Raw genomic sequence first — 16893 nt, forward strand, 5'->3', positions numbered from 1 at the left:
ACACAGCAGGAGAAGGGGAGAAAAGATTACCCCTTAAGACATGTAATGCCGAATCCAGACCCAAGATGGCCGAATAGGAACAGCTCCGGTCTACAGCTCCCAGCCTGAGCGACGCAGAAGACGGGTGATTTCTGCATTTCCATCTGAGGTACCGGGTTCATCTCACTAGGGAGTGCCAGACAGTGGGCGCAGGCCAGTGGGTGCGCGAGCCGAAGCAGGGCGAGGCATTGCCTCACCTGGGAAGCGCAAGGGGTCAGGGAGTTCCCTTTCCGAGTCAAAGAAAGGGGTGACGGACGCACCTGGAAAATCGGGTCACTCCCACCCGAATATTGCGCTTTTCAGACTGGCTTAAAAAACGGCGCACCACGAGACTATATCCCACACCTGGCTCGGAGGGTCCTACGCCCACGGAGTCTCGCTGATTGCTAGCACAGCAGTCTGAGATCAAACTGCAAGGCGGCAGCGAGGCTGGGGGAGGGGCGCCCGCCATTGCCCAGGCTTGATTAGGTAAACAAAGCAGCTGGGAAGCTCGAACTGGGTGGAGCCCACCACAGCTCAAGGAGGCCTGCCTGCCTCTGTAGGCTCCACCTCTGGGGGCAGGGCACAGACAAACAAAAAGACAGCAGTAACCTCTGCAGACTTAAATGTCACTGTCTGACAGCTTTGAAGAGAGCAGTGGTTCTCCCAGCACGCAGCTGGAGATCTGAGAACGGGCAGACTGCCTCCTCAAGTGGGTCCCTGACCCCTGACCCCCGAGCAGCCTAACTGGGAGGCACCCCCCAGCAGGGGCACACTGACACCTCACACGGCAGGGTATTCCAACAGACCTGCAGCTGAGGGTCCTGTCTGTTAGAAGGAAAACTAACAAACAGAAAGGACATCCACACTAAAAACCCATCTGTACATCACCATCATCAAAGACCAAAAGTAGATAAAACCACAAAGATGGGGAAAAAACAGAACAGAAAAACTGGAAACTCTAAAACGCAGAGTGCCTCTCCTCCTCCAAAGGAACGCAGTTCCTCACCAGCAACGGAACAAAGCTGGATGGAGAATGACATTGACGAGCTGAGAGAAGAAGGCTTCACACGATCAAATTACTCTGAGCTACGGGAGGACATCCAAACCAAAGGCAAAGAAGTTGAAAACTTTGAAAAAAATTTAGAAGAATGTATAACTAGAATAACCAATACAGAGAAGTGCTTAAAGGAGCTCATGGAGCTGAAAACCAAGGCTCGAGAACTACGTGAAGAATGCAGAAGCCTCAGGAGCCGATGCGATCAACTGGAAGAAAGGGTATCAGCAATGGAAGATGAAATGAATGAAATGAAGCGAGAAGGGAAGTGCAGAGAAAAAAGAATAAAAAGAAATGAGCAAAGCCTCCAAGAAATATGGGACTATGTGAAAAGACCAAATCTACGTCTGATTGGTGTACCTGAAAGTGACGGGGAGAATGGAACCAAGTTGGAAAACACTCTGCAGGATATTATCCAGGAGAACTTCCCCAATCTAGCAAGGCAGGCCAACGTTCAGATTCAGGAAATACAGAGAACGCCACAAAGATACTCCTCGAGAAGAGCAACTCCAAGACACATAATTGTCAGATTCACCAAAGTTGAAATGAAGGAAAAAATGTTAAGGGCAGCCAGAGAGAAAGGTTGGGTTACCCTCAAAGGGAAGCCCATCAGACTAACAGCGGATCTCTCAGCAGAAACCCTACAAGCCAGAAGAGAGTGGGGGCCCATATTCAACATTCTTAAAGAAAAGAATTTTCAACCCAGAATTTCATATACAGCCAAACTAAGCTTCATAAGTGAAGGAGAAATAAAATACTTTACAGACAAGCAAATGCTGAGAGATTTTGTCACCACCAGGCCTGCCCTAAAAGAGCTCCTGAAGGAAGCGCTAAACATGGAAAGGAACAACCGGTACCAACCACTGCAAAATCATGCCAAAATGTAAAGACCATCGAGACTAGGAAGAAACTGCGTCAACTAACGAGCAAAATCACCAGCTAACATCATAATGACAGGATCAAATTCACACATAGCAATATTAACTTTAAATGTAAGTGGACTAAATGCTCCAATTAAAAGACACAGACTGGCAAATTGGATAAAGAGTCAAGACCCATCAGTGTGCTGTATTCAGGAAACCCATCTCACATGCAGAGACACACATAGGCTCAAAATAAAAGGATGGAGGAAGATCTACCAAGCAAATGGAAAACAAAAAAAGGCAGGGGTTGCAATCCTAGTCTCTGATAAAACAGACTTTAAACCAACAAAGATCAAAAGAGACAAAGAAGGCCATTACATAATGGTAAAGGGATCAATTCAACAAGAAGAGCTAACTATCCTAAATATATATGCACCCAATACAGGAGCACCCAGATTCATAAAGCAAGTCCTGAGTGACCTACAAAGAGACTTAGACTCCCACACAATAATAATGGGAGACTTTAACACCCCACTGTCAACATTAGACAGATCAACCAGACAGAAAGTCAACAAGGATACCCAGGAATTGAACTCAGCTCTGCACCAAGCGGACCTAATAGACATCTACAGAACTCTCCACCCCAAGTCAACAGAATATACATTTTTTTCAGCACCACACCACACCTATTCCAAAATTGACCACATAGTTGGAAGTAAAGCTCTCCTCAGCAAATGTAAAAGAACGGAATTTATAACAAACCATCTCTCAGACCACAGTGCAATCAAACTAGAACTCAGGATTAAGAATCTCACTCAAAGCCACTCAACTACATGGAAACTGAACAACCTGCTCCTGAATGACTACTGGGTACATAACGAAATGAAGGCAGAAATAAAGATGTTCTTTGAAACCAACGAGAACAAAGACACAACATACCAGAATCTCTGGGATGCATTCAAAGCAGTGTGTAGAGGGAAATTTATAGCACTAAATGCCCACAAGAGAAAGCAGGAAAGATCCAAAATTGACACCCTAACATCACAATTAAAAGAACTAGAAAAGCAAGAGCAAACACATTCAAAAGCTAGCAGAAGGCAAGAAATAACTAAAATCGGAGCAGAACTGAAGGAAATAGAGACACAAAAAACCCTTCAAAAAATCAATGAATCCAGGAGCTGGTTTTTTGAAAGGATCAACAAAATTGATAGACGGCTAGCAAGACTAATAAAGAAAAAAAGAGAGAACAATCAAATAGACGCAATAAAAAATGATAAAGGGGATACCACCACCGATCCCACAGAAATACAAACTACCATCAGAGAATACTACAAACACCTCTACACAAATAAACTAGAAAATCTAGAAGAAATGGATACATTCCTCGACACATACACCCTCCCAAGACTAAACCAGGAAGAAGTTGAATCTCTGAATAGACCAATAACAGGAGCTGAAATTGTGGCAATAATCAATAGTTTACCAACCAAAAAGAGTCCAGGACCAGATGGATTCACAGCCGAATTCTACCAGAGGTACAAGGAGGAACTGGTACCATTCCTTCTGAAACTATTCCAATCAATAGAAAAAGAGGGAATCCTCCCTAACTCATTTTATGAGGCCAGCATCATTCTGATACCAAAGCCGGGCAGAGACACTACCAAAAAAGAGAATTTTAGACCAATATCCCTGATGAACATTGATGCAAAAATCCTCAATAAAATACTGGCAAACCGAATCCAGCAGCACATCAAAAAGCTTATCCACCATGATCAAGTGAGCTTCATCCCTGGGATGCAAGGCTGGTTGAATATACGCAAATCAATAAATGTAATCCAGCATATAAACAGAGCCAAAGACAAAAACCACATGATTATCTCAATAGATGCAGAAAAAGCCTTTGACAAAATTCAACAACACTTCATGCTAAAAACTCTCAATAAATTAGGTATTGATGGGACATATTTCAAAATAATGAGAGCTATCTATGACAAACCCACAGCCAATATCATACTGAATGGGCAAAAACTGGAAGAATTCCCTTTGAAAACTGGCACAAGACAGGGATGCCCTCTCTCACCACTCCTATTCAACATAGTGTTGGAAGTTCTGGCCAGGGCAATTAGGCAGTAGAAGGAAATAAAAGGTATTCAATTAGGAAAAGAGGAAGTCAAATTGTCCCTGTTTGCAGATGACATGATTGTATATCTAGAAAACCCCATTGTCTCAGCCCAAAATCTCCTTAAGCTGATAAGCAACTTCAGCAAAGTCTCAGGATACAAAATCAATGTACAAAAATCACAAGCATTCTTATACACCAACAACAGACAAACAGAGAGCCAAATCATGAGTGAACTCCCATTCACAATTGCTTCAAAGAGAATACAATACCTAGGAATCCAACTTACAAGGGATGTGAAGGACCTCTTCAAGGAGAACTACAAACCACTGCTCAAGGAAATAAAAGAGGATACAAACAAATGGAAGAACATTCCATGCTCATGGGTAGGAAGAATCAATATCATGAAAATGGCCATACTGCCCAAGGTAATTTACAGATTCAATGCCATCCCCATCAAGCTACCAATGACTTTCTTCACAGAATTGGAAAAAACTACTTTAAAGTTCATATGGAACCAAAAAAGAGCTCGCATCACCAAGTCAATCCTAAGCCAAAAGAACAAAGCTGGAGGCATCATACTACCTGACTTCAAACTATACTACGAGGCTACAGTAACCAAAACAGCATGGTACTGGTACCAAAAGAGATATATAGATCAATGGAACAGAACAGAGCCCTCAGAAATAACACCACATACCTACAACTATCTGATCTTTGACAAACCTGAGAAAAACAAGCAATGGGGAAAGGATTCCCTATTTAATAAATGGTGCTGGGAAAACGGGCTAGCCATATGTAGAAAGCTGAAACTGGATCCCTTCATTACACCTTATACAAAAATCAATTCAAGATGGATTAAAGATTTAAACGTTAGACCTCAAACCATAAAAACCTTAGAAGAAAACCTAGGCATTACCATTCAGGACATAGGCATGGGCAAGGACTTCATGTCCAAAACACCAAAAGCAATGGCAACAAAAGCCAAAATTGACAAATGGGATCTAATTAAACTAAAGAGCTTCTGCACAGCAAAAGAAACTACCATCAGAGTGAATAGGCAACCTACAAAATGGGAGAAAATTTTCACAACCTACTCATCTGACAAAGGGCTAATATCCAGAATCTACAATGAACTCAAACAAATTTACAAGAAAAAAACAAACAACCCCATCAAAAAGTGTGCGAAGGACATGAACAGACACTTCTCAAAAGAAGACATTTATGCAGCCAAAAAACACATGAAAAAATGCTCATCATCACTAGCCATCAGAGAAATGCAAATCAAAACCACTATGAGATACCATCTCACACCAGTTAGAATGGCAATCATTCAAAAGTCAGGAAACAACAGGTGCTGGAGAGGATGTGGAGAAATAGGAACACTTTTACACTGTTGGTGGGACTGTAAACTAGTTCAACCATTGTGGAAGTCAGTGTGGCGATTCCTCAGGGATCTAGAACTAGAAATACCATTTGACCCAGCCATCCCATTACTGGGTATATACCCAAATGACTATAAATCATGCTGCTATAAAGACACATGCACACATATGTTTATTGCGGCATTATTCACAATAGCAAAGACTTGGAACCAACCCAAATGTCCAACAATGATAGACTGGATTAAGAAAATGTGGCACATATACACCATGGAATACTATGCAGCCATAAAAAATGATGAGTTCATGTCCTTTGTAGGGACATGGATGAAATTGGAAATCATCATTCTCAGTAAACTATCGCAAGAACAAAAAACCAAACACTGCATATTCTCACTCATAGGTGGGAATTGAACAATGACATCATATGGACACAGGAAGGGGAATATCACACTCTGGGGACTGTTGTGGGGTGGGGGGAGGGGGGAGGAATAGCATTGGGAGATATACCTAATGCTAGATGACGAGTTGGTGGGTGCAGCGCACCGGCATGGCACATGTATACATATGTAACTAACCTGCACAATGTGCACATGTACCCTGAAACTTAAAGTATAATTTTTTTTTAAAAAAAAAGACATGTAATGCCTAGCAGTGACAGCAGAAGAGAAGTGAAAAAAAGAGTTTCTTTCTTCAGTTCAGCAAATATTTACCAAGTGCCAAAATGCCCAAAGTGGTGCACTAGGCACTGTGTGTGTGGGATGGGATGGACTGGGGAGACATCGCCAATGAATTCATAAGGCTCTTGTCCTCAGGGAACTCACCATCTGATAGAGGGGCACAGACCTTCTCTCCAATGCCTAGGACAATCATGGGGTGGAAGGTGCTCAAATTGAATCAAGAAAGACCAAAGTGACCCAGAGCTCACTTTTATGTCTTACACCAGCCAGCCCTCAAGAGGCAGTGAATTTCAGAAGTGAATTCCAAACACAAAGATATGTATAAATGATATGCCATGGGAATTGCTGGTGTTTTAACTTTATTTTCCCTGACTGTTCGACATAGAATTGTGTTTGAGTTTGTTCAGTCCTGGCTGTAAATAGCATCTGTCAACCACATGTCTTTTAGGATCATCAGTGACAGACCTGTAGCATCAGGCTAGAGTGCGTGCGGCTGTGGCAGCGTCTTCCAGTCCTCTGGGCTCTAACTCTCTGCTCTGCCCATTCTGGTTGCTCTCTACGGCTGGTGCCAAATGGTTCCCGTCGCTTGGCAACAGACAGCCTGCAGTGATCTGGGTCTCGTGTCTGAGGCTGAACTAGGGACCACCTTGAATCATCTAGGGAGAAAATACAAGAACGGAGGGACTGCCCCTCACCCCAGCTTTCCTGTGGTTAACCAAACCCCTAGCTGTGTTTCAGCAACTAGCAACACCCGCTGCATTTGTCATCACAGCTGCACACGTGCCGCCGCCTTTCACAAAGACATGGAATCTGTAGCGTACTTTCTGGGAAATGCTGTCTGAAGGTGCTGCATCACTGACACTTGCCGTCCAACTTGAATTGTGTAATAAGTATTAGGCATTTTAGAAGCTCATGCAGAGACTCTGGGCTTTCTCATAAGCTAACACAAGCAGAAAAATCTACCTGCTCAGGCTCTTTTCTAAGCCAAGGATGCCAGAATTCCAACCAATTTCTGCTTTGGCCAAAGAGTATCTCAACTGCATGCTGACAAGAGCTTCAGCACAGCTACCCATCTTCATTTTCAAAACGTAGGTGCATCTAGCTCAGAAGGATAGGGTCCTGGAGACCCAGGAGAGAAAAGACAGATCCTCTGAATGTCAGAACAGGACCTCCTTTTTCCCTGTCCTTGTGCTGTCAGCCTGACTCCCTGAGCCCCAGCTCCAAGAACAGCCCTGGGGTTATAGAGGTGCAGGGCTTCTAGATAAGAAGCCAGAACAGACAGTCCCCTCTGTGTCATTTGTCGTTACAGAATATCCTAACCTCACGCCTCTAGGGGGGCAGCCCAGCAAAGCCAGCAATAGCCAGAGACTGCTGGCTCTTTCTGAGCCACTCATGGTTTCAAGGTGTCCCAGATTTTAAGAGGCTGAATTTTCTTTATGCTTCCCGAGTGCTTCTATCTCTCCACTTTAACATTGACATATGCATTTATTGCAGTAATATTATTTATTCAAATCTACCATGTTCTGGGCACTGGAACAGTGCCTGGAACTGTTGCTGGAACTGTTACAGTGCCTGGAACTTCTTACTTTGAGTATTATTTATTCAAAGTAATATCATTTATTCAACAAACAATATTATATAACTCCTTCTAGGGCTTACATTCTAATGGGGGAGCACACGATAAACGAATAATAAATGACAGTAAAATAAAACAAGTAATCACATATGAAGAGGTCCTCTGTGCAGGATGTGAGGACCAATGTTTGAGCACTGGCTCTGACATAGAGTATGTGGAACCCTTATTCGCTCATGCAATGCCCAGGGAAATCCTCTTAGGAGGTACTATTAAGCTTCACTTGACAAATAGGAAAACTGAAGTCCAGACTACACAGCCTAAAAATAGTAGAACACAAATTTGAACCTGGGTCTGATGCCCAAGATCCATTATCATTCCACTTCACCATCTCTCCCCCTGAAGCAAGAGTCAAGAGACAAGGAGAAGGAAGGCCAGGACTTTGAGCCTTTCCACCTCATGCAAGAGTGTCCTCTGAGCCTCGACTGCTCAACTCGAGCACGTGCTTTTAAACATTCCAAAGCGCTCCCAGTTGCAAAGGAGATGTTGTAGGATGTTAGGTCTCAGCACAAGGAACCCAAACCTTCAGGGGCTCTCCTCTACATTATGCTCCCATTTTTCTCCCAAAATATCGATCTCCACCCACCCTAGACATAGAACTGGAGAGTAAGTTCCAGTTTCATCCCTTTGCAGATCTTAGGGGGACCCATCCAATTCCCAGCCACTGGGTGAAAATCAGCAGCTTCTTTATAGGACCTGAGTTGCCTTCCTAGAGGATCCTAGAGGAAAAAAAAAAAATCTTGTCCTTCAAATACTGCTGTCTTCCAAAATACGTAAGGATGCCACGGTGAATCATAGTGGACACCCTGCATTGGTTGGGTTATTATTTATCCTAGAAGCTTGGGTTCTTGGAGCCCTAGCTTATTTAAGCAACAAAGTCCCTCACAGCCCACAGGTGAGGAAGTGAGTGTAACAAAGAGATCATTGGACCTAAAATCAAAACACCTGTCAAATCCCAGTTCTGCCACTTACTAGTTATGATCTTGAGCCAGAGACTTAATTTCTTTGAGCCTCAGATTCCTTTCTGTAAAATAAACAGTTGTGTGACTTACCTTACAAGGATCATTGTAAAAGGAAAGAAGACCTATGTAAGATTCTGTGTTGAAAGAGCTCAGTACATAATCATGTATTTTAAAAATTAGATGTGGCTTTAATTTTTAAATTTTTCTCATTAAATTTGACAGCAAATTATGTTACTTGGCTATGAATTTAAACCTTGCTTACATCTCTTATTTCTGGGAAAAAACAAAAAACACCTGCAAGGTTATCCCACTGCTGATTCCTGAGGGGAGGTCCCTCTAGGGCACATAAGGTGACAACTCCTCCAGCGTGGACAACAGCCACCCAGAGATGCCAGGGAAGAATAGAGGGAACTCTCCTCTTTTTCCAACTTTCCACATAATTTGTAATTGTTGTTTAAACTCTCAGTCCTCCTGGTGACATGATAGGCTCAACTTTCCAACATACTGAAGTTGAAAGAGTTAAAAAAAAAAAAAAAAAAAGGTATAACCAGGAAAGTTAGCTTTAATAATCTCCATTCCAGACATTTTAACCCACTTGAAAGGGGTAATACTTACCCCCCGAAACCTAAAGGGTGACTGTTTTGAGCATGAGGTGTGGGGAATAGAGATTAGCGTGAGAGGGAGGAAAGTGTTAAAATAGAAAGAGGCAGAGAGGAAATGAAATAACCTTCCTACCTCTTATCCTTGAGTGCTTTCAAGAGCCTGTCTGGGGCCAGCAGCCCCAGGAAACACCAAGGCTGTTTCTTGCCTTCACCTTTGGGCTGTTTTTTACTGCCATTCATTAAGAAAATCTTTTCCATCAGCCTTATCATCCTTTTCTTGGCTCTTGGTCAGGTTGAGTCAGACCTGGAACATTTACTTTCACAAAGACTAACCAATCTTTTGTCTAGACGCAGATGTCTTCCACCAAAGCTTGTTGATCAGGGTCATGGAAGAGGCTGGTAAACACGTAGGCCCTTTTGTGTAACTGAACACTGTTGGGGGAAGACTGAGGACAGAGGAAATGGAGAAAATGGGGGGAGCTAGGAATTTGTTGATAGCATATAAAAGTGGGCAACTGAAAGCACTGTGAACTCTCTTTGTTTGAGAAGTGTAAGGGGACTAGTTTGTAGTATCCCTAAAAAGGTTTGCAAATCAAGAGTGGAACTGGGTTTCAAAGGCCCCAGGGCCTTTTCTTGTCCTGTTGCCTCTTCCTGGACCATTTTCTGCCCTTCCTCTCTACTTCCTCTTCCCGGGCCAACATTTATTCCCTCTCCCAGTCTTTTGCTAACAGCCACTTCCTCAGGAAAGCTTTCCCCGGCCCCTGCAGCTAGGGCAGGTTGCCCCATTACCCACTCTCATCACACCCTGCACTTTGCCAGTGCAGCTGTCATCAGTACTATAATTAAATGATGATGTGTGCACAGCTATTTGGACAATGACTACCCATATTCATTAGTCGTTGGGCATTTTGTAAATTATCTTATAATTGAGCTAATTGTAATCTTTAAGCAGTAATATTACACAAAAAAAGTGTATAATTATTATTAAACTAATAATGTTGTCTCTCTGGCTAGATATTAAACTCCTTGAGGGCAGGGACTGCTTGGACCTGTATGTAATGGGGTGCCCAGTGCCTGATACTGTGCCTAACACATAGGTGGAGATCAAAATATATGTTGAATAAATCAATGTATGAGTTTGTCCATGAGGACAATAAAGGGGAAAACGTAAGGGGAAAAGCATCCAGAGAATAGTTCCCACTGGTTTAGGCTAGACAAGCAATGTACCAATGTTTTGGTTGCCCCAGAGTCCCTAGTACGGAGCTATTTCCTACATCATTCACCATCCTGAGCACAGAGACCTTCTGAAGTCTTTTTCCGTTGTTGCCTTTAACAGCAAAGAAAAAAGAAACTTGGAAGCCAGCTCCCTGGATGTACTGTATATCTTTTGAAAACAAAAAGTGGTCTTTGGTCATTTCAGAGAAATTTTAAATTCATGGTAATATGAAAAAGAACTCATTGTTTAAGAAAAGTATTTTGGCCAGGCACAGTGGCTCATGCCTGTAATTCCAGCACTTTGGGAGGCCAAGGCATGAGGAACATTTGAGACCAGGGGTTCAACACTAGCCTGGGCAACATAGTGAGACCCCCACTTCTACAAAAAAAGAAAAAGAAAAAGAAAATTATCCAGACATGGTGGTACATGCCTGAGGATTGCTTGAGCCCAGGAGGTTGAGGCTGCAGTGAGTTGAGGAAAATAAATGTCTCATTTCTCATTCCAAAACCACAGGGACACTTTACTACAAAAGTATGATTGCACCACTGCACTCCAGCCTGGGCCACAGGAAAAAAAAAAAAAAAAAGAAAGAAAAAGAATATTTTCAAGTAGTGAATTAGACTATAGTTTTGGAAGTCTGATTCATCCTTCATGTAGTGTATGTTATGTTGCATTAGCCATCTTTCCATGAAGTTCCATCACTAAATAAATGAAATTGAGCATGTCTCTGCATAGGTTTGGTCCTTCAGAGGTATTGTTGATTCTACAAAAGCAGAGACAGTCTCATGCCTATCTTTTGTAAATCCAGGACACTATGGTGTCTTGGGCACAGAATAATCACTGATGAGATGAATAGGTGCACCAAGTCAAGAGGTCCTTGAAAGGTCCCCCATTAAACCTATGTTATCCCCCCATTAGTTTACCTCACAAAGCATGATTCCATTCTTAGGGGAAAGTTTCACAAAATGGCTCTCATATCTCCCTCTCTGTAGACTCCTAACTTATTGCAGCCTGGTTTCCCCTGGCCTTCATCCCATGATGTGTACCAGCTCAGTGTGTCTCCTTCCTGCTCTCTCTTGCTCAGCCCTCTCCCAATCCTCCCTCTCTTTTTTTGATCTTCAAAGGAGTCAAACAAGGAGCACATCCCCCTCCAGGCAGTATTCTCTGCCAGTCTTTTCAGATGACTGTATTTTCCTGGTCACAAAACGTCCCCCAGTGTCCATCATCTTCTTGAGTAAGCATTTACATAAAGGAAGCAAGTCATTTCATGTGTGCACTTCCATTAATAGATTCTCAGGATCAGCACCCCAGGGATCTTTTACAAGCTCAGTGGAAGTATTAATAGCATCCTACATTAAAAGATACTTTTTAAAAAGTCTGTTAATTTAGTCAACATTCTTAGCCTATACATCAATGTCAAAGCAATGGGATAGCCAAGATCCTTGAGCACTGGTGGCCTTAATGTGCTGCTAGTGCGATGGTGATGTTCTTAAATTTGTAATACGTCTTCACTTAATTGTAGCTTGATTTCTTTTGAATGAGCTTATTTATTTTAAGACCTGGGTCTGTGCTTTGTACTGTTCATTTTCATATATAAAAAGAAAGGTGAGACAGCACAGGCCAGTGTCTATAATCATTTGAAGTTATAGTCCAAAGGTCAAGAATTATGGAAGGAATTTTAAAGAAAATCCATAAAATTGGGCAAATAGGGACCAGATACAATGAATAAAGTTCTCTCAGAGTACCATTGCTGCCTTTTTGAGCAAACATAAGTGCACCTACCTCTGAAAACTGGCTTCTTGTGAATTAAGCTAGCAGGTCATCGGCCACTCAACACAGTGGCCGATGACTTGCTAGCTACAACACTGTGCTCTGAAAGACTGAGAATGAAGATGAAAAGAAAGCATGCCACCCTGTTAATAGTCTATGGTAAGAGGAGCTGTCAGCATTGCAGCATTAGGAAGAGGGATTAGTCTTTCCATTATTCAACACAACTCATCTTTTTCGTGCCAACAATGTGTTCAGCACTGTGGAAAACACCCAAAGAGTCTGTCCTCAAGTATGTCACGTTGAATGTTCAAAGGGAACTGGCAAAGTTCCTAAAACCTGGCCTCTTGCCTCTGGAGGACATTGTGTGTGGTATCGTTTCTCACACCCTACAAGTAAGTAAGGTCAAAAGAGAACAGGTGGCTCTTACATAGCTGACCTTCAATGTCCATTCTGTAGGCATCACCCCATTATCAGGAGTAGGTACTGTCCTTCACTCTTGTTCTGTGTCTAGCAGCCAGGCACCACCCAGCTAAACCAGACCACATGCTCAGTTTCTCCAACAGCTCAGTCTCCCAACTGATTCCTAGGATGAATGAATGTACAGATGAAAGGCCTAAAGAGCCTGGTGCATAAGAGGTCTCAGCAAACGTGAGTTTGCCTTCCCTGCCTTCAGTACATCCAGCAGGCACTCTCTCTGCCCTCCCTCAGTTGGACATGCAGCCTCAGATGCTGAGTCTCAACTTCCCTTCCTCGGGGGAGCTGCTATAGAGCAATAGGCTAGCTTGCCTTTGTTCTGCACCCCACACAAGCAGAGAAGCCAATAGACAGGCATGGAGGTAGTTGGGGAAGAGCAGGAAACATCACTTGTGCACTTTCATCAGACACTGGTGTAGCCGTTTTGTAGATATGAATGCATTTAATCTTCAGAAGGATCAGAAGCAGGGTGTTTTGCACATGAAGAGACTGAGATTTAGAGAAATCAAATAAGGTTTTTAAGTTCACACAGCTAGAATGTAAGGGAAGATTTTAGCCTAAGACTTTCTGATTTCAAGGTCTTTGTTTTCTCCCATGAAATTTCCTGAGAAAATAATACCAGGGCTCAGAAGACTTCTAACCTGGCTTCCAAACTCAAGAGACCTGGAAAAGAACCAAATTGGAAGAGCATGATGGTTGTTGATTCAAAATTTCTCCCAGGCATTCTGACTGGCCACCAACATGTCACCACAAACTTCGAGGCTCCAGAAACTAATTTGAAATTCCAAAAGAAAACATTGCCCTAAAAATATGCTAGTGACACAAAGACAAAATAAAAATAAATCTCATTTCTGTGCATATTTTAAGTAAAGCCTTTTTTCCTTTAGCATTGAGTGTGTATGCCTGTGCGTGTATGAGAGGGAGAAAGAAAGCAAGAGAGAGAGTTGAGAGGGACTTTAAAATGTCAACATTCTTGGTAGTGTTGGGAACCCAAACACAACAGTCTTAGGTCAGTGCCTGAGAACTAGTAAGGCAAACCAACTAGACAATAACCATAAACATGGTCCCTTTTAAAATTGATGTTGCTCGTGTCTCTGGGAGAATAAAAAACAAAGTCAAACAAAAACTATGGCTTGGCAACACTTCCAACTTTTAAGAGGGTTAAACAAACAAGAGTTTGGGTCAGAGAAAGCAATGGTCATTTTCAGAGATTTGGGATCAGCAAGACACATTTTGAAATATTTTGACAGAGCTTGGGAAGGACTGGAAGCTTCCAAATGAAGTAGTAAAAGATCATTTACCTTGCCCTAGTTAATTCTGTAGGAACAGAAACATTAAAAAAATTCTTCCTCTTTATTGGTTAACAAAAAAGCCTATTATCAGAGGTAGGTAGCTGGAGTTTTGAAGTAAGAGTCTTGTGCCTCTGCTCAAAAGATGCCACTGGTTAGCCTCCCGTGTCGATAGGGCGGGTCCCTGCTGAGTGGGCTGACCCCCAAGATCAGATCAGAGAGCATCGTCTTACCAGGGCCTGGGACTCAGGGCCGCAGAGGGGCCGTTGAGAAGCTGTCCAAAGGCAACTTATGTTCCCTCATGGACTTGGCAAGCTCCAAAGGTCATATCTCAGCTTGACCTAAGACTACAGCTTCCTCCATGAACTCTAATTCCCCTTTCCTTGACTCCCTCCCACCACGGACTGCAAACAGCCCAGTTCAGTCTCCCACATCAAAGAATTCCTTTTATTAAAGCAGTAAGGCTATTCCTTTGGGTCCCTCTACCATATATGGCTTAGGAGAGGAAAGGCGGGAAGGAAAGCACCTCGAATATTTGCTGTTAACTTTCAAAGGGCACCCTGTTTGCAGAGGGGTTATCTTGTGTCCACACACTTTGTTTTCCCTGGGCCTGAAAGAGGAGTTTGATGAAGTGAGCCTGGATCCCTCTGACTACCACAGAGATGCTTTTCTGAGGGCACCTGTGATAAAATTAATTAAAAAAAAAAAATCATGTGCTTCCAGGTCACATCTGAAAGAAAGAGGACACCTGGAAAAGTCTTAACCATTTTGGATGGAATGAGGGACCACAGTTGCATATGTTCTTTTTAGCTACTGATAAATAACAGCAGAGGAAACCACCAGGGTTGTTCTGCATTGGGATGCTGATCTATGCAAACAAGATTTCAAAACAAAAACAGGAGCCTCCTTTCTCTAAGGAAGCTCCTGGATTTCCCATTCTTTTTCCTCTCCAGCCTATATGGCATGAGCACATAGAAAGTACTCAGTGAAGACTTTTTGAATTTAAAGGAATTAAAATCAAAGCATGGGCACAAGTTTCCAAGAGGAAAATAAACATCTCATTCCTCATTCCAAAACCACAGGGACACTTTACTACAAAAGTACCTTAGAAGCACGTACATAAATCCTCCAGTATACGACATGGTTCTCCATTTTGCTGAATTCTTCATGGGTGTGCCTCTTTCCTGTCAGGATTTCCTACATATAAAAGAAAGCACAAAAATTCCCAATCATCTCTGGTTCTTCCCTTGTGGGGAAAAGGGCCAAGACATAAGCCTTGATTTCCCACTTTGGAAGGCGTATACTAAAATTTTAACTATGAAAGCGAAGAAGACACACACAAATCATTGAGCCCTTTTCTATCCCCATTATCTTCTGGTTGACTCTTGGAAGTAATATTAAAGCTAAACGAATCCAGATCTGAAAATTCAGGTTTGTTGTCTTGAGTCAATCTACTTTCCTTCAAAATATTTCCAAAACATCTAGGAGCCTAGACTCCTGACCCAAGTTTCTGCCTTTCCCTTGCTGGTTTATCAACAAGTGTTTATATCATGCAGTCAGTGTGAGGAGTTGGGCTGTCAGAGACAGCTCTTCTAATTTGCAAATAGTAAGATAGTTGCTGTCCAAGCAAAGAGCCAAACAAAATGCTCACATATTTTAAATAAGATTATTATTGATGCAATTGTCAAAATATTTCTGACTCAAGACAAGCAGAATATTTTTTTAAAACCCTTTAAATGACCTTGTATACAACTTCCTTAAAAAGTGAATAATTTAAAAGGGCCCTAAATCAGGGGTCAGCAAACTACGGTCCACAGGCCAAATCCAGTCTGCTACCTGTTTTTGTAAACAAAGTTTCACTAGAATATAGTCTATGATGGCTTTCACTCTACAATGGCAGAGCTGAGTGTTTGCAACAGAGACTATACTGCCCACACGAGGCCTAATGCATTGACTAGCTGGCTATTTAGTTTCCCAACCCCTGCCCTAAATTATTTCACACGCTTATTTTCAAACAAGTGGTCTCTAACTGTTTATCTCTACCTAATATATCTCATGCCAGGGAAGTATCCAAAATTACAACTTCTCTTTATAGAAACAAGAGAGAATACTTCATCTTCATACTCAAGGAAAAGAGTTTATTGCCAATTCTAAAATCAACATACAGAACACAGTTTTTCTTTAAGTTCGGGGATACATGTGCAGAACGTGCAGTTTTGTTACATAGGTATATGTGTGCCATGGTGGTTTGCTGCATCTATCAACCCATCATCTAGGTTCTAAGCCCCATATGCTTTAGGTATTTGTCCTAATGCTCACCCTCTCCTTGCCTCCCACCCCCTGACAGGCCCCAGTGTGTGATATTCCCCTCCCTCTGTCCGTGTGTTCATTGTTCAATTCCCACTTATGAGTGAGAACATGTGGTGTTTGGTTTTCTGTCCCTGTGTTAGTTTGCTGAGAATGATGGTTTCCAGCTTCATCCCTGTCCCTGCAAAGGACATGTTCTCATCCTTTTTTGTGGCTGCATAGTATTCCATGGTGTATATGTGCCACATTTTCTTTATCCAGTCTATTGTTGAGCATTTGGGTTGGTTCTAAGTATTTGCTATTGTAAATAGTGCTGCAGTAAACATATGTGTGCATGTGTCTTTATAGCAGAATGATTTATAGTCCTTTGGGTATATACCCAGTAATGAAATTGCTGGGTCAAATGGTATTTCTGGTACTGCGAGTCAAATGGTATTTCTGGTTCTAGATCCTTGAGGAATCGCCACACTGTCTTCCACAATGGTTGAACTAATTTACACTCCCACCAACAGTGTAAAAGC

General features: G+C 42.3%; 1 protein-coding gene across 1 annotated transcript in view; it reads right to left on the reverse strand.

Annotated features, from left to right (window-relative positions):
- Positions 1-16893, reverse strand: part of LOC134808489 (uncharacterized) — a 722781-nt gene that overhangs the window by 549363 nt on the left and 156525 nt on the right. Inside the window, exon 4 of the mRNA XM_063794423.1 lies at positions 15185-15262. Within this exon, the coding sequence (XP_063650493.1) occupies positions 15185-15262 (78 nt within the window). The remainder of the gene's footprint in view (positions 1-15184; positions 15263-16893) is intronic.

The sequence above is a fragment of the Pan troglodytes genome, chromosome 16 (genome assembly GCF_028858775.2).
Source record: "Pan troglodytes isolate AG18354 chromosome 16, NHGRI_mPanTro3-v2.0_pri, whole genome shotgun sequence".
In the NCBI taxonomy this organism is placed as follows: Eukaryota; Metazoa; Chordata; class Mammalia; order Primates; family Hominidae; genus Pan; species Pan troglodytes.